The sequence below is a fragment of the Cygnus atratus genome, chromosome 1, assembly GCF_013377495.2.
Source record: "Cygnus atratus isolate AKBS03 ecotype Queensland, Australia chromosome 1, CAtr_DNAZoo_HiC_assembly, whole genome shotgun sequence".
Classification (NCBI taxonomy): Eukaryota; Metazoa; Chordata; class Aves; order Anseriformes; family Anatidae; genus Cygnus; species Cygnus atratus.
The window spans coordinates 70110459-70132720 of NC_066362.1; the positions used below are offsets into that span (position 1 = coordinate 70110459).

The following is a 22262-nucleotide window of genomic DNA, read 5'->3' on the forward strand; positions in this document are numbered from 1 at the left end:
TTCCCCTGAAAAAATCCTCACTATTTTCCACTAATAAAACTGGTGCAAACAGATTACAGCTGCATAGCTTGTGGGATCCACAGCATGGTAGGATGGAGAACCAAACTGGGATAACTACAGCAAAGTTCTACTTGCTGCTGCAGTCCCTGACCATAAAAAGAAGACATGCAAGATGCATAGTGAGGCTGACATAATACCAACTCCATTTGTTCATCTAATCTTTCTACAGCTCTCTATCTTCCACCGAAAATACACAGAGTACATATGGAGTAAAATTATCGAATTCATAGGAACACTTGTGGTAATTCTCCTGAACACTGGTTCATAAAGATGGCCAGACATGTTATCTTCTCTTTCAAAGGAAATCTCATTTACATTGCCTAACAAGATGTATGTTTCATTTAAAAATGTATTCCTGACACATCTAGTATTTCCATAGTTTAAGAAACAGAAAGGATAGAAATTACTTTTCAGCCTGTCTTAAACATAATCATATTCTAGCCTGAGTAGTTTTTTTTTTCTTTTGTACTGAATCCCTCATGCTTGTGTTTATTCTTCTTTGCAGCAGCCATGTTGATTTAAATGATCCAACTGGTACCAAAAGAAAGTGAATGAGAAATTACAGTATGCCAAATATTAAATAGAACTAAATCAAGTTTTCTATAAAAAGAGGAAATATGGTAAAGTATCCAAAACAAAGATATGTTGCAATTTTGTACATAATACTATTTAGGTTCCTGTATACATGGTTGGTATGCTGAAGGCACTGAAAAAGATTAAAAATCATTCATGGCTAACTTATTCCCAAAACGTAATTTCATGAATTTTCTACTTGAATATTCTCAGAAAGTAGCTTTATCCATTAAGTTGGGGGGTAAAACTTAGGGACTAAACAATGTTGGGAACTAAACAACTGTTGGGGAATAAAATGCATTGAAGAAGAGGATTTGTTAATATTTTTTATATTGGCTTCAGTAACATTAAATATTTAGCACTTTTTTCCTAGTGCATGGTTCAGTGTTTATAAAACTAGTGCTTTATGGTTCTGGTTAAAGCTTAACCATTTGTATTTCAAATCTTAACTGTGAACAACTACATACCAACCAACGGTTAAAAATGGCATTGTAAAAGAAGTTGTGATCCAAAGTTACCTACAGAGGACTACCTGGTTCCTGTTGAAAGGTATTTTTTTAAACATAAAAGAATTAAGACAGAATAATGATGTACAGATAGAAATACCAAAATTGCTGGGCATCTCAGATGACAGGTGGAAAACAATTTTTAATTTATCTTCAATATTAGAAAAAAAATCAGGCAAGATGTGCTCTCACCTCAGCAGAACTAAGGTGAAACTAAGTATGTGATTGACAAATGCTCAATGGACATAATGCTCTTTATGCTCCTGCATCTACTTATTTCAGCCTTTAATTTTAAGACAGTAAATCTATATAACTATTCAAATTAGTCAAAATTCTCTCAAGCAAAACTTGACCTTAGAATTCACATATAAGAACAGAAATTCCTAGGCTAAATATATTTTTTCACTAGTTTTCTACTATTTGAATATAGGCAGAATGTTAGCTACACTCTCCTCTTCCTGGGGGCTTAGTTCAAAATGATTCAGACAAGCATAAAACATTGGTAGAAAAGATGCCAATAAAGAAATCTGAAAAATATAGGTAATAAAGGTTTCTGCACCAAAATCTTATTTCTTATCACTGAAACACTGGATCTAATTTATTCCATATTAATGTGAAGTCACCCTTTCAGAACTCAGTTCAATTATTTATTTGATAGTACTGGAAATAATTATTTTAGAACACACAATACAAGTACTGTAGACATTAAAAACTCAACCACAGGAGTGGAAAAAGAAATTAAGGACAAAGGGAAAACAGTGCATAAATGTCTCACAAAATCTTGTATAAACAAGTAATCGCAAAGAGAAAAAAAAATAACCCAAGTAATTCAATTATTTAAAATGTCAAATATCCCAACAGTCAAATCCTCAAGATGGATAACTCTAAGAGTATGAATTCCTGTGTAAAAACTAGGAAAATCCAATTTTCTATGCTCCAGGATAAAGCTGACATTTTTGAAGCCTTTGTATTCACACTAAAATCAAACTGGACCTTTAGCATTTATTTAAATAGAGATACTCAAAAAAGTCCCTTATGCAAAAAGAATCATAAAATGCTTCAGTGATGATTAAACAAAGTTTCAAAAACAAACAAACAAACAAAAAAACCCCACCAAACTCTTATGCAATTATAAACTATTACACTAACACCCCGTTACATAAGAGCACAACATGTAGAAAGCCAAAAAGCTCTCTACTTCATGACCACATTTTTAGTGGTTCTGTACAGATGCACACAAACTAACAAAAAATTATTACAGTATTATTTTGTCTCCTGGTACTTTTACAGATATATAAAATGTACAGAATTAACAACTATTGGGAAAGTAATAATAGCACTGCAGGACTTGATGACCCTTTACTAAAGCAAACAGTAAAGAAGCAGAGGTGGGAAGTGATTGCTTGAACTTGTGATCAGAGGATTAGGCTATAAAACACATTAGGCAAAAGCAAAGTGCACTCAACCAAGTACAAGCCTGACCCCTAAAACATCCCTATTTGAATGATGAATTCATAAAATGACAATTTCCTACTGCTGCTCTTGCTATGAAATGGAAAAAGATTACGGTAAGTGTTTCAAGATAACACTTCTGTGACTACTTTGGAAAGGAATTATAGATAATGGCAAAATATTGATTTGAAAACCCATGAAGTCCATTCCAATCTTTTAAACAGAAAATTTGGTTATAAATAGAAGTGCACTCAGGAGCCAATCTGAATGCAAAAACAGAGTATCTGACCTAGAATGAAGAGAACCCACGAAGCCATTGCTTCATGATTTTAAACAATCCCTGGACTTGTGAAATATCATATTTTAGTTAGCAATTACTAAACTGTTAAGGCAATTTTTGTGGTATATGGCTAAGCTATGCATTCTTGCTTCAATTTTCACTGGTGAAAGACTAATGGGAGACTGTGATAGAAACCTTAAGTTCACTTTTGAATCCTGAGATGCAGCAGGTTAGACTGTTTCAGGACATGTAATTTATACCTGTCAGAACAAAGAAGGTTTGAATTTGACCTTAAAAACACGTTTAAAATCAATTTAAAATCAAATGTTACATTTCCTACTGTTCTTCCACTTCCTACAAGAACTTACTTTTAAAAATCTCCATCATATAAAGAAAAGAAGAAAAATGGAAGAAATCAGTAGGCTTATACTGACAATAGTATTACCTCAAACTTTTCACTATACTAATTTGGTGCTTCCTGATGTTGGGAAACAATTGATTTTTTATTTTTTAAGTATAAAATACCTCCAGAAAAGTGAAATCCACTTGCATTTCAGTTGTTTAATATTAAAATGTGATACACCCTCTTTGAAATTAATACATTTAAAATAATTAGAACCTACACGTATACAGAAATATAAACGATTTTTTCCTGGATCTCAGCAAGTTCACATCCACAGTTTGAGGCTCATAATGGCATTCTGAACATTGAAAATACAGCAGTGAACTGAGTGTAATAGAACTTCTATGTTCTCCATGTTCTTTGCCTGACACCAAATTCACTTTTCTGCCAACATTTTACAGATCATGATACCTAATGTAAACAAGATCAGAGCATAAAATAAAGCATGTAAGCATATTTTTTTTAGGATCAGGACTATCAGGATATTTTCTGCTGGATAAACCACTTGGACATCTAGCCCAAAAAGTCACAGGTGAGTTACTTTTCCCTTCAAATTTATTGCAGGGGACTACAGCATGCAATTTTTTTTGCTAACTACTGTAGAGCAGTCTTTTTGTGCATGAGAAGTTTAGTGATGCTAGCATTTGCAATCGACAGGAAAGAAAACCCAAAAAATCATAGAAGCTAATTAAGCATATATGTTAACAATATACTCAATTCCTATCTTTTTCTTCATTCTACATGCAGTTTAAGTATATAAAGTCTCACAGAAATTATTAAAGGAATGTATAATTTATATAAAAATATTTACTTGCCAGTATGTTTTACTGCTAGAATGCATCTGGATCCCTGCACCATTTCACTGGTTAGAAACAGAATACGCTGTGTGACTACCTAGCTACATTACTTCTCAAAATATCCCTGAACTAACTTATTAGTTTTGATATTGAAAATCTCAACTATTTCACTAAACACTGGATAGAAAATTCACTTATGTCAATTTTGAAGGCTTTTTGGAGTATTTTAATATTGCAATATTGTTTTTATTATGCTGCTTTTCTTGCTTTCTGTCTGCAATTTAATAAAAAATCATCTCAGCTAGTCATATAAGGCAACTCTTTCAGGAACTGTCTTTGTGGAACAGCAGGCACTAAACTCCCTACATAAAAGAAAAATGTGTAGTTCCATACTGCAAATTTCTTTAGGAATGGTTTCATTACTTCAAAATAAGACTAAGATGCATAGGACCTTAATATACTTCAACATTGATTTTTATTTATTTATTTATTCAGACACTGCTTTCTTGCTATTTTACAACTTGTTTTCAAGCTTTTTCCCTGTTCAGAAATTAACTCTTACTCCTGTTAATCAGCTGACTTGACTTCTCTCAGACCGGTGGAATCTGATAATTCACTTGTCTGCCTTACAACAATGCCTGTCTGCTACTGTACAGTTTCATAGGTTGTTGTATCTGTTGTAGGTTACACCTAGTGTTTTTTTTTTCACAACTTGGATCAGTGATAGGAGACAGTGCAAGCAAAAGACTATGACAAAGGTGTTGTCCAAACATTACTTTACACACAATCCTAACATACTTGTCTTATTCTTCTAACCACAAAATTAGAATACTTTCAACATACCTCCATAAAGTCTGTCACATAATTACACTGCACACAGGAGCAAACAAATGTGAAAGTTCCTTGGAATTCCTTATAAAACTCGCACTGTGGGACAAAGATATGTTTTTGTTCACATGCTTCATGGCTATCAAACTGAACCAGAGTGTTCATGTAATGGACCAAAGCCCCACATGAAGTTCATACAAGAAGCCTTTTTTTTTTTTTTTTTTTTAACATATGTTCCTAAAAGAGCACCATGTACTCACTAAGCGAATCTTTAATCAAAAATATTAGAGAAGTAATACAGTTCTACAGGTCAGTGTCAGGTCACCTGCCATGCCTTTGTCTCAGTCCATGGATAACATTTTGGGAACTGCAATATTAGGCTGTAGTTAAACTCTACCATTAAACTCGATTTCTTTCCACTAGGGCTCTACTTCTTGTCATGTTCTCCAAAGAGTAAATAGATATGTAAGTCTACATACACACACATGTGAGTGCCTACATACAGACATGCAAATGTATAATATCACATCAGCATCACTGAGGAAAAAACAAATAGCTATTACACCCTGAAACCCCTTCAGATATATTCAGTATGAAAACAAACAGTAGAATTTTTAAAGACAATGCAAAAATGTAAAAGGCTTCTCACTCCAATCAATAACACAGGCACAATGAGTCTGAATGTCTGGCCTATGTGATTTATTATATCTTGGGGCACTTAAGATGTGGGTGCCTGTCACTGTACTGGCTATTTTCAAAGCAGTCAGATGAGCAAGGACCACAATGCAAGCCCAGAGGTGATAGGTTTATGAACATCAAGCCACAAAAGACAACACTGGCAAATGAGTTAGCAAATCTTGGGCTTATGTCAAATGGGACAGAATGTTGATACTCATGGACGAGTGCTTTCCTACTGTTACTTCACTCTCTAACCAAACTGCAAGATATTGCTTCCCCCTACATCTAGTCATCCAAGGGTACAGGTGGCACCCAATAGTGTGCTGTAACTATGCACTGGATATAATCTAAGAATAACATTTATTTTTATGATAATTAGAAGTGAACACAGTGGATTGCTATTTAATCCTACTTCAGTGCCTGTCTTCTTTTTTATATGTGTGTGTACCTGTGTTCACCACCGCCACCCCATTTTCCCTTACATCATCAGGAAGGTGAAACATTGTTTTGCCTTCCTGACATTTATGTTCAAAAAAGGACCTATGTACTACAGGGTCAAATAAACTTTCAGGAAATTAACAAAGATAATTTTCTGGACATAATGTGTGTGTGCCTTTGCTGAAAAAAGCATGCCTGGCTATTAGCGGTAGCAAGTGTATTCAAATTTGACTTAGAAGAGTTCTTCAAGGTGTTAAGGTTTATATAAACCTCTACAAGTCTGATACCTTTCAAAGATGTCTTTCAACAGATATGTCAGTCTTACTTTTTTTTCAGGTTTGAAGCACACTTGAGAACAATTGTGGTTATGAAGTAATTGCAAAATAAAGGGACAAATTCCTGTGAAAATTCCTTCACATCTAAGGTATCCAGATTCTTAAGATGTTACTTGTGGCAACATAGAAAACATTTTTCTAGTATAATGTTCTTCATTGAAAATGCAATAAAGAAACTAAAACTAAGACTAAAGTATATAAATTGAACCATTGTCAATATAGTTCCATATATGTTTAAAAACTTGGGATTTTATTTTAAATATAAAAAAGCACAATGACAATGTATTGTCCATCTTTCATTTATTGTCTCAAACTATACGTTGCCTTCAGAATTTCCTTTCTTTTTTTTGTTTTGTTTTAGTTTGCAGTGTCCTTTAATGAGAGATGAAGAATTACTGACATTCTCCACTTGATATAGACACTTTGGCTTGAATTCAGAGTAAATAACATTTTTTCTTATCTTAGGCATTTTAGCATGATGATATTGTTGCTTTATCTTCCATTTCCCCCCTCCTAACTAACTTTTATGCTCCCAATCTCTCATTTTTCATATAACCCTCCCCCCCCACACACCCACACTTGCCACTTGTTCATTTGCCCATGAGAAAATACAGTCAAAGAGACAAGTCACTTTTGTTTTCACTGATGTGACTCATTTGTGGGCAACAGTGTCAAACGTATTATGTGTAAAACTAATTAAATATGTAAAAACTAATTAAATAATGTAAAACTAATTAGATTAACTCTGAATTATTTATCTGTGAAAGGTTTTGAAATAGGGTCTTTATAGATCCACCATAGGTATGAATAAATTTTATGTATATGACAATAAATTACTCAGAAATTTTATGAAACCTAGGACATTTAGTTTCCTCAAAGAACTTCTGTTAAAAGCATACTGATCAGGAAAGAAAGGGTTGAAAAGTACTGTGTAAGGATAAAGGAAGATCATTTTTTAAATTTTTTGTTAAAGTAACTTACAACTACTTCAAAGAATCCCATGCATACATACTATATATTAAGTGACTGTTAAAGTGTACATTGGATGCTGAGAAGCTGGATTTGTGAAATCTCCGAACTTGTAAATCATATGGTGTCTTGGCCTTCAAAAGTAACCACTATTATAGAAGTAGCATAGCTGGACTACAACTGAGGTCAGTTCTGGAACTGCATCAGGAGATTTCTAGTTTGTTTTCCTTGTATATATGTTATGTTGACATGAATGATCTCTACAAATAATTATCAATCTATTTTTAAAAGATTCATTCACAGTCAATTCCTTCTAACACAAAGATTCAAACTAAGTAAATATTTACTGTTACATATAGTGTAGTATAATGTTGGACTACATGTATAATGTACTGCAAAACTTGTGGGATTGACAGATCTTTTATTATTTTTATTATTTTTATTATTTTTATTATTTATTGTTATAGAAATTCTTCTAAGAAACCAAGCATAGTAAAAGCTCATTATTACTTGAAAATATTTGCAACAGATATATAACTAGCCAAGCATGCAACTGATTTCCTAAAACTGATATCACAACTGCTAAACATTTTGTAAAAGAAAATCTAATACAATAAATGACTAAATGAGTTAAAAGCTACTTTGGAAACTGATATTTAATACATTTACCACGAGGTAAAAGTTTTTGAATACAAATTTGTTCATAAGTCTTTTCTTAAAACACTTAACCACTGCTAAGCAGGTTCTAATATCATTGTAGCCATGTTTGAAGGATTCTAAAAACTTGTTTTCAAAACAATGATGAAATGTACAATGTGTATGCTACCTTTGCAAGAGCATAACTGAAACTCTCCCCATCATTCAGTAAAAAAAAAAAAAAAGTAATAATAATAAAAAAATCATTAAATCTCAGCCAAGGAAGAAAGGTGTGTTCCCTGAGTTCTTTCTAGAAATTCCTTCCATAGGCTGCTGCTTTTTAATATAGTTCATAAGGTATATTTTGTACTCTGACAGGTACATGGGCTTTGATCAAGGTCCATTTACTCTGTCTCTTACTTTTTACTCTACTCTTATATAAGCTATTGTGCCTAATGATTTGGAGTCAAAAACATCTTCCACTCTGAACTTAAATACAGAACGAGTTCATAACACCAATGACAGGATCAGGGACCCCAGGTCCCCTGAGTTGGAGAACCGTGACTGTGTGAATGATAAACTCCCAGCCCAGCCAATCCCAAACTTGTCACCACCTGGATGCATGTAAGTCTATGGGGCCCGAAGGGATTCATCCCAGGATACTCAGGGAGCTGGCTGATGTAATTGCAAAACCTCTCTCAATTATTTCTCAAATGTCTTTGGAATCTGGGGATGTCCTAGCTGACTGGAAGCTGGCAAAAATTATTCCAATTTTCAAGAAGGGAAAGAAAGAAGACCCTGGTAATTACAGGCCTGTCAGACTCACTTCAGTGCCTGGTAAAATTATGGAGAAAATTATTGTAGGAGTTACTGAAAAACACCTGAAGGACAATGAGGTCATTGGTCACAGCCAACATGGGTTCATGAGGCAAAGGTGCTACTTAACAAACCTAATTTCCTTTCCATCTAGCTGACCAAGGGAAGCCAGTTGATATAATCATTTTGGATTTCTGTAAAGCCTTCAGTACTGTTTCTCACAATATCCTTCTGGACAAAATGTCCAGCATACAACTAGAAAAATGACTTGGATGTAGGACTAGAAGGTGTTTTTGTTCGCAGATGACAAAGTGGGAGGAGCTGTTGACTCCATCAAAGGTGGAGAGGTCTTGCAGAGAGATCTTGACAAATCAGAAAGCTGGGCAATCACCAACAATATGAAGTTTAACAAGAGCAAGTGTCGGATTCTGCACCTGGGAAGGGACAACCCTGGCTATACGTACAGACGGGGGGACGAGATGCTGGAGAGCAGCCCTGCAGAAAGGGATCTGGGGGTTTTGGTCAACAGCAAGTTGAATACGAGCCAACAGTGTGCCCTGGCAGCCAAGAGGATCAACTGCATCCTGGGGTGCATCAGACACAGTATTGCCAGCCAGTCAAGGGAAGTGATTGTCTGCTCTACACTGCACTGGTGCAGCCTTAACTTGAGTACTGTGTGTGATTGCGGGCACAACAGTATAAAACTGAAATAAAACTATTAGAGAGTGTCCAAAGGAGGGCTACAAAGATGGTGAAGGGTCTAGAGAGCAGGAAGTATGCGTAGTGGCTGAAATCATTCAGTTTGTTCAGCCCAGAACAGAGGAGGCTGAGGGGAGGCCTCATGGCGGCCTGCAGCTCCCTCACGAGGGGAGCAGAGGGGCAGGCGCTGAGCTCTGCTCTCTGGGGACAGTGACAGGACCCGAGGAAATGGCAGAAGCTGCAAAAGTGGAGTTTTTTGTTTTTTTTTTTCCCAGGCTTTGACCTCACATACTTTTAATATAAACAAGATTATAAAGGTATGGTGTAACCCGCAAAGGAGTAATAAATGATGTGCAAGTCCATTTATACACAAAGGAAAATTTACAGAAACTCTGTAGCAGGCAACTGAAGACTTTTTGTTCTGTCATTTCAAACAAAATATAGGTTTATCGTAACCAAAATCCTATTTATTTTTCTCCCAGATACAGCTGAAATAATCTGATTTGGGAAATCTAGACAATCTCACTGTCAATTCAAAATTGTGTGATCTATATATCAACAGTGAAGAGAAACATAGAATCATTAAGGTTGGAAAAGACCTCCACGATCATCTGGTCCAACCATCCCCCAACCACCAATGTCACCCACTAAACCATGTCCCTAAACACCAGGTCCAACCTTTGCTTGAACATCCCCAGGATGTTTTTTCTGTGCATTTCAAGACAGGCTTCAGGACTAATAAACTTCATCAATTTCTCACTCCAGGAAATAAAACCCTTTAGCCACTGGTAACTTACCCTTTTCTGTTCTTTAATATATTCCACCAGTTCCTCCCTCGTCCTTTTCACAGCTTCTTCGATTGCCTTTTCACTTCGTTTTTGCTCCTCCATTAATGCTTCCTTGACAATTTCCTTTGTAAAAGGAAAACATGTTAAGTGTAAATATTACAAGTATTTCACAAATGTAATTCAGCTCATCCTTTTCTTTCCTAGTAGAAGTTTATCATGACTTTTTTTTTTTTAAACGATAATAGTTACTTCCCTGCCCCAAATTAGCATGACCCTAAATCAATTCTGACTGAGTACTAGAAGTACAATATAATAGAGAAAGCTGGGAACAACTTAAAACGTAAAAAATTAAAAAAAAAAAAAACAACTTAAAAATCTTAAATCACCTCCAATACAATTTATTTGCATAAATTATCAGCTAAGGAAAAATCTTCCTGGACTAAACTCACTGTCCTAAAGATTAAGTCCCAGCATCTCAAAGTCACTCATGAAATAAGTAACAACAATATTTAGCCAAGAGTTCTGTTTTCAAAATTCAGGAACATGAGATGACAACCAAAATTCCTGAAACACACAAAAGATTAATATTATAAGAAAATTACACAACATCCAGTAAAAATAATGACACAGTATGTGTTAAATTATTTGGATGAGGAAAGAGAGAGGGGAAAGGTAAAAGGGAAAAGAAAGAGAGGATTATTTATTTATTTATTTTTAAGACTAATCAGAAAAGTCACAGGATTCACCATACATTATCTTTGAAGGTGTGGATACAGAATAATAGATTGAATAAATAGTGGACCTCAGCTGAAATTTCATGTCTGACATAGGGCCTTGGGAACAGGTAGTTAATTAGAGTTCGCTTGTTTGATTGTTTGAAGCAATTTTCATTTCTCAGAAGTCAAATAGTGGCATTTGTAATTCCTATGCTTTTACGCTAGACATTCAAAAGTGGATGTAGCAGAAATACTATCAGCGCACCTGCAGAACGAAGCAGGGATGTGATGTACTTCCACTAATCAGTATCTACAGACTTAAGCTTGCTTACTGCATTCACTGTTAGTGAATAAATAGTAAGCTGCAATCAAAATTTAATACGATGGAATGTATTTTTTGTTTTTATAGAACAGAAACATAACATATAACAATATAACTATTCAGCAATATTACTTTAGTTGCATTTTTTTTTTGCAAGAAGTTCTAGTCCTTAAAAAATACAGAGGTGAAAAAAAAATGAAACCTGTTTCAAATACTCATAGAAATTATAAGGTTATCACATTTTTTTCTTCTACAGACCACAATTCATATCCTCAATTCATATCAGATATGATCCATTATCAACTAAATCTTCTATCAGAATAATGCTTACTAAGCAACACAGTTTGTACACAGAAAGCAAAGCTAAAAACTGTTAAAAACAAACAAAAAACACAAACCCCCACATTTTTCATCACTTTAATAAAAACATAAAAATCAATGATGGATTAATTTATTTTTTAGATTTAATTATTAACAGGCATTCAAGCTCTTGTCAGAATGACTGAGTCTACCTTGTACATACATTGTCTGATTCAGAAGAAAAAAATACTTTGCTGCAAAACTTACAGTATTCAATTTAAAGTATTCAGTTAAAACACGATACTTATTTATACTGGGATAATGGCTAAAATAAGGAGAAATACATAACTTGATAAATGTTTGAGAGCTTACATGACAAGCATTTTATTGCTTTGTTTACTTTATTGGTTTAAGAAACATTTGTCAAACTGCAGTGACACCTTCAAATACAGCATCTCAGAATGCTAACTTACGCATTCTTGGTGTTTTACAATTCTTTGCAGAAAATATTTTTGCAGGAACTCAATGGTATTGAAAGGATTCACTTGGAAGAACAGGTGGAATGCTAAGGCTTTAGAGGTATAAGATCCTTTTACTCCTTTAAACCAAAACTGAATAGTATCTGCAGAACTATATTTTTGCTGCATATAAGAGTCTAAAATCCCAAATTTGAACTGTGCAGCTATATACCCCTCACTGTTCAGAAACACAACAAATATTGAAAATCATAGTTGTGAAAGATTACTAAGATTATCATCTTTTTATTTATATATTTTAATTCAATTTACAAAGAAAAATCCTGAGACAAGGGTCTCTTTCACTAAAGAACTCTGGCATGACTAACAGAAAAAAGTAGCAGAAAGTTACACATTATAGAAACATTCTGTTCTTATATTCTCATGCCAGCTTAATTTGTCAAAAGGTCCCAAAGTTTCATATTATAATGGAAACTAATGCAGTCATTTACTCCATTAAGCTCAAAGGCAAATTAGAGACTTGATAAGGTGTTATATATTATAATGCAGAAAGTCCTACATTAATAAAATACTTACAAATAATGAATGTATGTTAACTTTCCTTAATATCAGGATACTTGAAACTTAAACAATATTTGAATGAAGGTCCAAATAAAAAATACAATGAAATTCTTAAGGTCTATTAAAAGAAGAAATCTCAAGAAAATAGAAACTACTGTAGATACATTAATGAAAGCATTTTTTTCTATTACAGCAATATTAAAAGGTTAAAAAAAATGTAAATAATTCTTTTCCATTTACAGTGACAATTTCCAAAAATTAAGAACAGCCTCTGATGTCTATGAAGTTATGTATAAAAGTGAAAGCAAAGTTGTATAAAGTCCTGTTGAGGCAATAAACAAAGCATACCATAATTATGCTAGTCTTTACTCATTATCAAGACTTAATTCAAGAGAAAAAAGATGATACAAAATATTATTTTTTAACATCATATACACTTACCTAGTCCAACCTTTAACCTAGCACTGTCAAGTCCACCATTAAACCATGTCCCTAAGCTCTACATCCACACATCTTTGAAGACCTCCAGGGATGGTGACTCAAACACTTCTCTGGGCAGCCTGTTCCAATACTTCACAACCCTTTCAGTGAACAATTTTTTCCTAATATCCAACCTAAACCTCTCCTGGAGTAACTTAAGGCTGTTTCCTCGTCTTATCACTTGGTGCTTGGGAGAAGAGACTAACCCCCACCTCGCTATAGGCCCCTTTAAGGTAATTGTAGAGGGTGATAAGGTCTCCCCTGAGACTCCTTTTCTCTATGATAAACAACCCCACCTCCATCGGCCACTCCTCATAAGACTTGTTTCCTAGACCATTCACCAGCTTCATTGCCCTTCTTTGGTCATGCTCCAGCACCTTTTGCAGTGAGGGGTTCCAAACTGAACACAGTATTTGAGTTGCAGCCTCACGAGAGCCGAGTACAGGGGGACAATCATTCCCTAGTCCTGCTGGCCATGCTATTTCTGATACAAGCCGGGATGGTTGGCCTTCCTGGCCATCTGGGCATGCTACTGGCTCATGTTCAGCCAGCTATTGACAAATACCCCGAGGTCCCTGTCTGCCAGACAGCTTTCAATCACTCTTCCCCCAGCCTGTAGCGTTGCACAGGGTTGTTGTGCGCCAAGTGCAGGACCCAGCACTTAGCTTTGTTGAACCTCATACTTTTGCCCTTGGCCCATCAGTCCAGCCTATCCAAATCCCTCTGCAAAGCCTTCCTACCTCAAGCAGATCAACACTCATGCCCAACTTGGTGTTGATATAAAGGATCCTCTTTGCTTCCCTAAAAATTCCAAAAAGTGAAAGACAAGAATTCAGACAAGTGCATCATTACCAGACTATATTCCAAAACACTTCTCATTTTGGGAGGTTAAGCTTCACCGACCATACTCTAGCATGAATTACAGGGTTTTGTTTCTCTATGATTTAAATGTCTGTTTCTCAATGGAGTTTACCCATCTCTCCTGAATTTAGTGGCAAGGATATTCAAGCAATACAAGAAAACACAGTTTTCTTCCTAGGCTTTTGTCTTAAAAACCAGCCACTACAATCACTAACAACACTACCAAACTAGGTGATTCATTTTGTACTTTCTTTTACTTGCAGCTCACAACCAGCAAACATAGGCCTCTGTGAAAACGCCAGAAGGCTCAAGGATATCAAAAGACAGCTTTGCTGTGGGATTGACAAACTGGAAAGTAAATTCTTTTACCCTTTCCATTTAATTTTCAGAAAGGTTTAAAGAGCAACAGATCTCCAAGACTTCATCTAAGGCAAAATGTAGGCTTCAATAAGGAAGTTTATTTGTTAATGAGAGAGATTGTAAATCAGGAAAATAAGCACACAAGTATTCAGCAAACATTCAACACATATTGTCTCTTGAGACACTCAAAGTGGCAGTATATACGTTGTCATTAGCAGTTTGTGCAATACCAATCCTGTCATTTTTGTAAGGTGGCAGTGGGCACCAAAGTAGGTGATTATGCAGTACACCTCTATCTCAGCTGAACACAGCATATATATTGTATTTGTCATTCAGGACACTTGGAGAAGGAGAACTGAAGTAGACACGAGTTGCTGTAAGATAAATAATTCACGCAATCACCTAGCCAACACACATATTTTTGCCCTACCCTTTGAGTTAATCAGTGATAGTTTTTCCTTCTTCTATACTACCTTTCACAAACAAACAAACAAAACCCTCTAAGCATTCAAAGCCACCATCTTTCTTTGCTCTTTTTCTGTAATTCATTACAGTAAATTACCAACCGATAAGACAATGATTTAAATTCTGATATTACCTATTGCTACTATTCAACAAAGTCTTAACTGCATGTACATCCTCTCAGTGTATGTGCTTAATTTTCCTTTATTTTTATTTTTTTGCTCTTTCCTGTTATGCTATAACCACATTTAAACTTTTTCCTAAATTAGATTTTTGTTGCAATGGTAAAAATTTGCCCCTATTTCATCTTCAGCTAAAAAGGGTATAGCACTATTTGAGGTTTTTAATATTGTTTTAATTTATTCAAGAAAAAGAAAAAGCCCAGTTTCTCAGGAGAAGCTGAGGGTGAACACTCCACAAACTGCACTTCATTTTTTTTAATTTTTTTTAATATCTAATCAAAGGCCACATTATTAATTATAGCTAAAAGTAGCTTCTTTACAAGACTTTTCATATACACATACTTGACATCAGTTAGAAGATTAGAGTAACTAATAAAAATTTTAAAAATACTCAATTGACAAATCATATTCAAACATATGTTAGGAATCACAACCACATAACTAGAATCTATACATATATCTGCAGGAAGACAGAAAGAAACAGTGTACTTTATATACCAGCACTCAATCAGTATTACAAAAAAACAACGGAAAACACATAATGGTTTGCAATTTTATAGGAAAATTCTTTGTTTCCACACAAGGATCAGGTGGCAGTACTAAATTTTATCTAGGAAATGCAACCACAGACTGCAACGTTAGTGGTTTTTCAGAAAATAGTTACCCTCAAATTATAATGTCTGTGGTTATAACTATTAGAAAGTACTTCTGAAGTCAGACATGGTTAAAGTCAGCATGCAGCAGACTTTTCCAGGCTTTACCAGTATATTGATGGTAATTGATGAATGACTTCCCTGTCCTTATCTCAACCTGTGAGCCCTTGTCCATCATATTTTCTCCCCCTCTTCCTTTGAGGAGGAGGAGTGAGAGAGTGGTGTGATGAAGTTTAGCTGCCCATCAGGATGAAACCACCACAATCACAATCCACAATATCTTAAAACCTTCTTTAAAAATAAATAAATAAATAAATAAAATTATAAGGAAACTGTGGTGCCAATGAGCAAACTCCCATAGTTTTGACACCTAAAAAAATATGTTGAGGAATCTATATGCAAAAAAGTAGTATGTCTTGACAATAAAGAGAATAAATAGAGAGAATGCATAATCCCCACATATTTTCTTCTTTCCTCGTATTATCTTCCAAAATATTTATTATGCATGTCCTGATTTCACACACCAACATATTTGTGGTTTGTTTTGTTTTTAAGATTATACAGCTAAGGAAAGGCCATTCTACAGCTAATCAATCCCCCCACACACATATAAAAAAATACACTAAAGTGGGAAATAACTTTTATAGACAAAATAGTTTATTACTTTTTTTCCAAACTTCTCAAATGCAGAGTATATGAGAAGAAAAGTATTTAGACAGATAATAATTTTCAACTATTTATAATTTGAGTTAAGCAATTATAGAAAAGAAAGCCTGTTCTTTAATCATAGAGCCAGCACTTTCATGTTTTCACTTACATATGACTGTGTGTGGAAATCCCTAAGACATTCAATACAAATTTGATTCAGACTTGCCAAAACTATTAACAGAAGCACTACCTTAAGCACATGAGCATGAATACCAAAAAAAGTTTTAATAACGTAGCAGGTAAGCAGCCATTAACTTTTCAGAATTAAGCACTGTGTGTTCTAGATTTTCCGTTTTAACCTTCTGAGAAATGACATTATACTAGTACTCATAACCTCATGGAAAAACATTAAACATACTTTAAAGTCCATACAGTACAAAATAATTTTTAACTAATCAAGTTTTTTCAGGTATTTGGATGTTTGCCAGTAAAATTATATTAGACATTCTAAGATAATAAAATAGAAATTACAGTTTTGCACAGAACAACAACACAGAAACCCTCAGGAGTGTGAATGTCTTGAATGTTTGCAGATTTGCTCAGCAAAGACTACTGGGAGCTTTTTTTTTTTTTTTTTTTTTTTTCTCAAGCTTTTTATTTAACATTTCATGCAAAAATATTTTTTCTTCATATATTGGTATATCTCAGTTGTGGCTTGGCTGAATGAAACTACAGCCTAAGTTTTCCTGAAATACTTTCCCACTGGTAAGATCATTTTGCCTTAGTGCTTTTGCTCATGTCCAAGAGGAAGCAGATTTTATGTTACTTCCTTTAATACAGTTTTTTTTTTTTTCCTCCTTTCTAATTATTTGCAGTCTTCAAAACACTTTAGTCTATTGTATATCTCCTGCATGGATTATGGAAATGATGAATTCAGGCTCGTTTTCCCTTGAGAATCAGTGTAAACTGCAGTAGATTATACATAACATTTTAAATATAAGCCTTCAGGAAATGACTAAGGTGATTCTTTGTTTTGAGTGCTTTTTGGAGAGTTATTAATTTCAAGCTATATCATGGACTTGAAAATCCAAGGCTCACCCCTTAGCTGCTAGATTTCGTTTCACTTTTAATGAATTTTTTAAAGACCAAAATTGTGATGCATAAATTGTCTTTAACATCTTTTTTTCTTTCAGATTTCACCCCATTTATGTGATTAAGTACTTAGCTCTGTGAAATTTTAGCACTACTATACAGAAAGCTACAGACAGCTCTCTGCAAGGTAGTGTTATGGCTACTGTAGCTACTGTTATAGCTACTCTGCATTAACCTCTAATTATAAATTGAACATGGCCTTCCTACTTCATTGAAATTTGTATTGATCTTCTCATATTATATCCCCAAAGAATTTTGGGCTTTTTTTTTTCTTTTTTTTTTCCAAAGAGTAAAACTAAGTAGAAGGAAAATAATCTTTGATCATTGTCTCTTTCACTTGGAGCTTCATTGCAATTTTAAATTCTATAGGAAAAGCTTCAGCTTCAATCAAATTTATAGATTCTCTGTATCTACAGGGCAACCACTGCTTTATTCAAAAAAGTATTCTAGATAATATATTCTAGTGGGAGAATTTTCTATTTCAAGCATTCCTCTTGACACAGAGAACAACTAGATAGATTAAACCCTCCCTGCAGGGAAGTTACCACTGGAAAAACAAAACAAAACAAAACAAAAAACCCCAAACCAACCAACGAACCAACCAACAACAACAAAAAGAAAACATACAATGTATCAAAAATAGAATAAAAATACTGAAGACATTCCAGCCTACATTTAGTCTGCTAAACATATGAACTTCTCACCTATAATGATTTCTAATGTGCTGTAAAAGGATCATGAAGTAACTGTGCAAATGCATGTTATCTTTAATTAAAAGACTACTTGCTTCTCTCAACAATGAAAGCTTATTCTCCCCAATTTAAAATGTAATCCCACCCTCCTCAAACCTGAGAACCATCTTCTGAATAAAAACAAGATATCTTTTCTAAAAGCACTAAGCACCTGGATAACACATGTATAAAACCTGCTGGTGCTGCCAATCTCAACCAAAAGGAAACAGGTTTACGGACTTTCCTTACAGCCTCTGGAGACAGTATTCTAGAAAAAACTTTGGCCATTTCCTTGGTGATGTAATATTCTCATTTATGCCTTCAGAGTTACAAGGCTTCAAAGAATAGTATCTTCAATTTATTATAAAAACACCAGATCTCCAAATAAAGACCTCAAGCCACTGAAACAGTCAAAGCTTTCATAAAAACAAATATATTCATGAAATTTTAATCCTCTAATTTCTTTTAAAAAGGAGAAGACATTATGACAAAGTTGTTCTATCAATCTGAAATGTTAACTAAGAATGTCTTAGTTGCCATTTTCACTGTAATTTTACCTTTACTTTGCATATTTGGTAACAAAACACTTAATATTGATATAATTTGACCACACAGATTCTAACATGAGTTTTAATTTCGAAGATAACTATCAAATTTTGCATGCCCTCAACTTTTTTCATTATTCATTCCTAGAGTTACTTGTGTGTGTCATGACTGGAAGCTATTCTGTCTCACCTATTTGCAGAAGCCTACACGACCCTTTCTGGTCTTTCTCTTTCAATTTTGCAGATATACAGCATTAGCAAAGGAAAATTCCTCTTCTTTAATACTATGCTTGATTAATACTTTTGTTGTTGCTGTTCAAATCAGTAAAGCCAACTTGCAACAGAATAAAATTCAATTTTAATCTAGGTTTCTATGACAAAAGTATTAATGTGATATAAAACCAAAAAAAAAAAGAAAGAAAAAGACACTTGTAAATATAAATATATCTTTTCTTTCTCATAGATTCTTTCCTTTGGTGATAATTTGAAAAAGATAAACTAAGAGGAGATGGTTTTCTTAAAAACAAGTCAGGCTTCTCTTTTCTTGCTCGATTTCTCCAAAGTTCCAAACTCATGCATTGGTGAGAAAACATTTTCTTTCTTGAAATAACAGTAATGTTCCTAAAGCTATTTTTACATGCTTAATACCAAAAGGAGAGATTGTTTTGCATGTTCACTTGCATTCATCTAAACTCAATTGTTTCATTACTTGGTACTAAACATAATAATAGTATTTGGTGACAAATCTGAAGCAGGAAGCGCAAAGAATTATACAACAGAGCATGAAGAATCAAATGAGGCAAGTGTTATGTTACCGTAATTTTACATTTCATTGTCCAAAATGTTAGACTATGTTTTACTTCTGGCAATTACAGAGCTGACTTGACAGATTATGTTTTTTAAACAATAATTGCAAGAAAGTGAATAGCTCAGTTATATCTCTTGAAAGAAAAATCTTAAGGAAAAAGTGTAAATATGTTGAGTACAAGGCTTAAAAAGAAAATGTCAGCAGACAAACTGCTTGTCTGTAGTTCCAAGTGTTTTTCAGCACTAAACCAAAGTCACATCTGACATCTTAGGATTTTTCACATTAGCTTTGTAGGACTTTTGTTGTCAGATTTACAGATCTCTAGTAGCTGTAGTACGTTTATAAGAGTAATGACAGAAGAAGGCAAGCCATTTCTTGGTAGAGGTAACAAGAAAATTTTTGTAAGAAACAACATTCTATGTGAAAGACCATCCTCCCTAAAGAACTTGCACTCATTAATCAGAGATTAAAGAGCTTAACTTCAAACACACTATATTTTTATATGAGAGAACTTTGGAAATCTCAAGAAAAATCTGCATTTTACTTAAGTGAATGTATTCAGATCGGGTATTTGAAAAATGAACCTAGTTCAAAGGAGAAATCATCATATATTGTAACTAAGAGAAATCATTCCTGTTACTATCAAAGTTGTCAGAGCTACTCAGTATTAAAAAATTGAATTAACTAATGCCACATCAAGAGCAAGATATTTAGTAAAGAAGAATTAATCACAACGTTCCCCAATAACTCAGCATCATAATAAGAACATTATACTCCAATACTCCAATACCATCAATCATTTGATCAGGTAGCATCCTAATCTGAAAAAAACTGCCCTTTTGAGGGCCTGAATTTCTTCCTCAGAAAAGCAGTGATATCACAGTATACTTAAGATTTTATCTGAAAGAATGCATTAATCCACACTAAATTACTAACATTATCCTGCCCTGTGATAACTTTAAAGGCATATCAAAACCAAGAAGAAAGTCCAGCAGAACATTCCACAGGGAATATAAACCTAGCCTGAGTCATTACATTAACTTATTCCTCCACTCTCCCATCCTCAAGACATTTTACATGCTCCCCAAATCCATAAAAATAGATCCTTGGCTGACCTCACACAACCAGCCATGGGACCCATTCACCCAAAAATGTTCAGGATACCTCAGAACCCTCCTTAAACTTCTTATTCTATAGACAGTAGGTTTTGTTCAAGACACACAGATTTCCACAGTAAATTACAGGACACAGAATTATCTGCCTTAGGGACATCACTAAACAGCACATGAAATTAATAGCACATTGTTAATTCCTCCTCCTATTAATCTCTTCAAATTCCACATGCTATAAAACTGCAGTCTTTTTCTTTACTGTAGTACACAACTACTTTATTGCTCATAAGGGAGACTTTCTGTTAACAGCTCCTCTACACCACTGTTAACGATTCTTATTCTGGGTAGTCTAAATGATTCCTATTGTAACAAAATCATGAGCAATGCTTCTTAGTTTAAATTTAGCTTTGAAGTCACCTGCTTATCTTTTTGTTGTAAAGAGCTTGAGTGCTTGAAGGATTATCATTATAGCTAAATTACTACCTTGAAAACCGACATCTTATCTGTTGATAACTTTACATTCAAAAAACTAAACCGGCTACATACAAAGTAAAGTCATTTTATTTACACTAGAAATGTAAGCAACACAGATGCAGAGTATAATAATGGCTTTGCACCAAAGGATAACTTGCTGAATTTAGTTAGGTATGAGATGAATATTTCTGTTAAATACTTGAAAGGGAAATGTAAAGTTCTGTTAAATACTGGAAAGGGATCTGTTTCCAAAGAGTATGATATGCTATTTTACTTCTGTTTACTTCAAATTCAAAACTAGTTGTTGTTGTTGCTATTCAGGAGACCTTGTTAATTAAAAAATACAGCAACATATAATTCTAACATCTGTATAAAACATATCTTTAATATGTTTCAATATCTTCAATATATCTGAAGAATTTTCAACAAGTAGGCCACCAACAAAACAGACTGTTCCCCCAAATATTTCCAACAGCAGAAACTACAAAATTAACTTTTGGAAGAGTAATTTAGCTGCTATTGTAATATACTTAATTTGTAATTCCTGATGTCCAGTTAAATACAATACTGGCAATTGAGAGGGAATGTCTTTCTTAATTTGTGTTGTGATATACAATTGTCCCTACAGTAGCACCTCTCTAAGAAATAACTCTAGAAACACTTCTAGAAACACTTCTGGCTTGTTAATGTTTTAGGTTTCCAATTTTGATAACCCTCTTTATTTTGTACCTGCTCAATTTTTTGTCTTAGAAAAACATCTTTTTCTAAGAGAGACAATGGAATTCCATGATAATAAGGAATAGACGTAACTTCTGCCCCCTTCTTGGCAGGGAGGGGTACTGAGAGGACACAGAAAGCCCACCTGATTAACACGTGGCTCAGAGGCTGGTGCCAACACAGAAATTTTGGGTTTTTTGACCATGGGGCGCTTTACTCGGCACCCGGCCTGGTGACCGCAGACGGGTCCCTGTCTCCAAGGGGAAAACGGATCCTAGCCGAGGAGCTGGCAGGGCTCGTTGAGAGGGCTTTAAACTAGGAAAGTAGGGGGACGGGGCTGAAATAAGTCTTGTTGGAGCTGTACCAGGGGGAACAATGGCAAGGCCGGGGGAGAAGGCAATGGCCCAACTGAAGTGCATCTACACTAATGCATGCAGCATGGGT

General features: G+C 34.4%; 1 protein-coding gene across 18 annotated transcripts in view; it reads right to left on the reverse strand.

Annotated features, from left to right (window-relative positions):
* Positions 1–22262, reverse strand: part of CCDC91 (coiled-coil domain containing 91) — a 163445-nt gene that overhangs the window by 23724 nt on the left and 117459 nt on the right. For 13 of the 18 annotated variants that reach the window (XM_035550913.2, XM_050708290.1, XM_050708291.1 and 10 more), the window contains 2 exons: positions 10268–10381; positions 4915–4998 (listed from right to left, as the gene is read on the reverse strand). In XM_035550913.2, the coding sequence (XP_035406806.1) occupies positions 4915–4998; positions 10268–10381 (198 nt within the window). The remainder of the gene's footprint in view (positions 1–4914; positions 4999–10267; positions 10382–22262) is intronic. The other 5 variants (XM_035550925.2, XM_035550922.2, XM_035550921.2 and 2 more) reach the window with 1 other exon arrangement.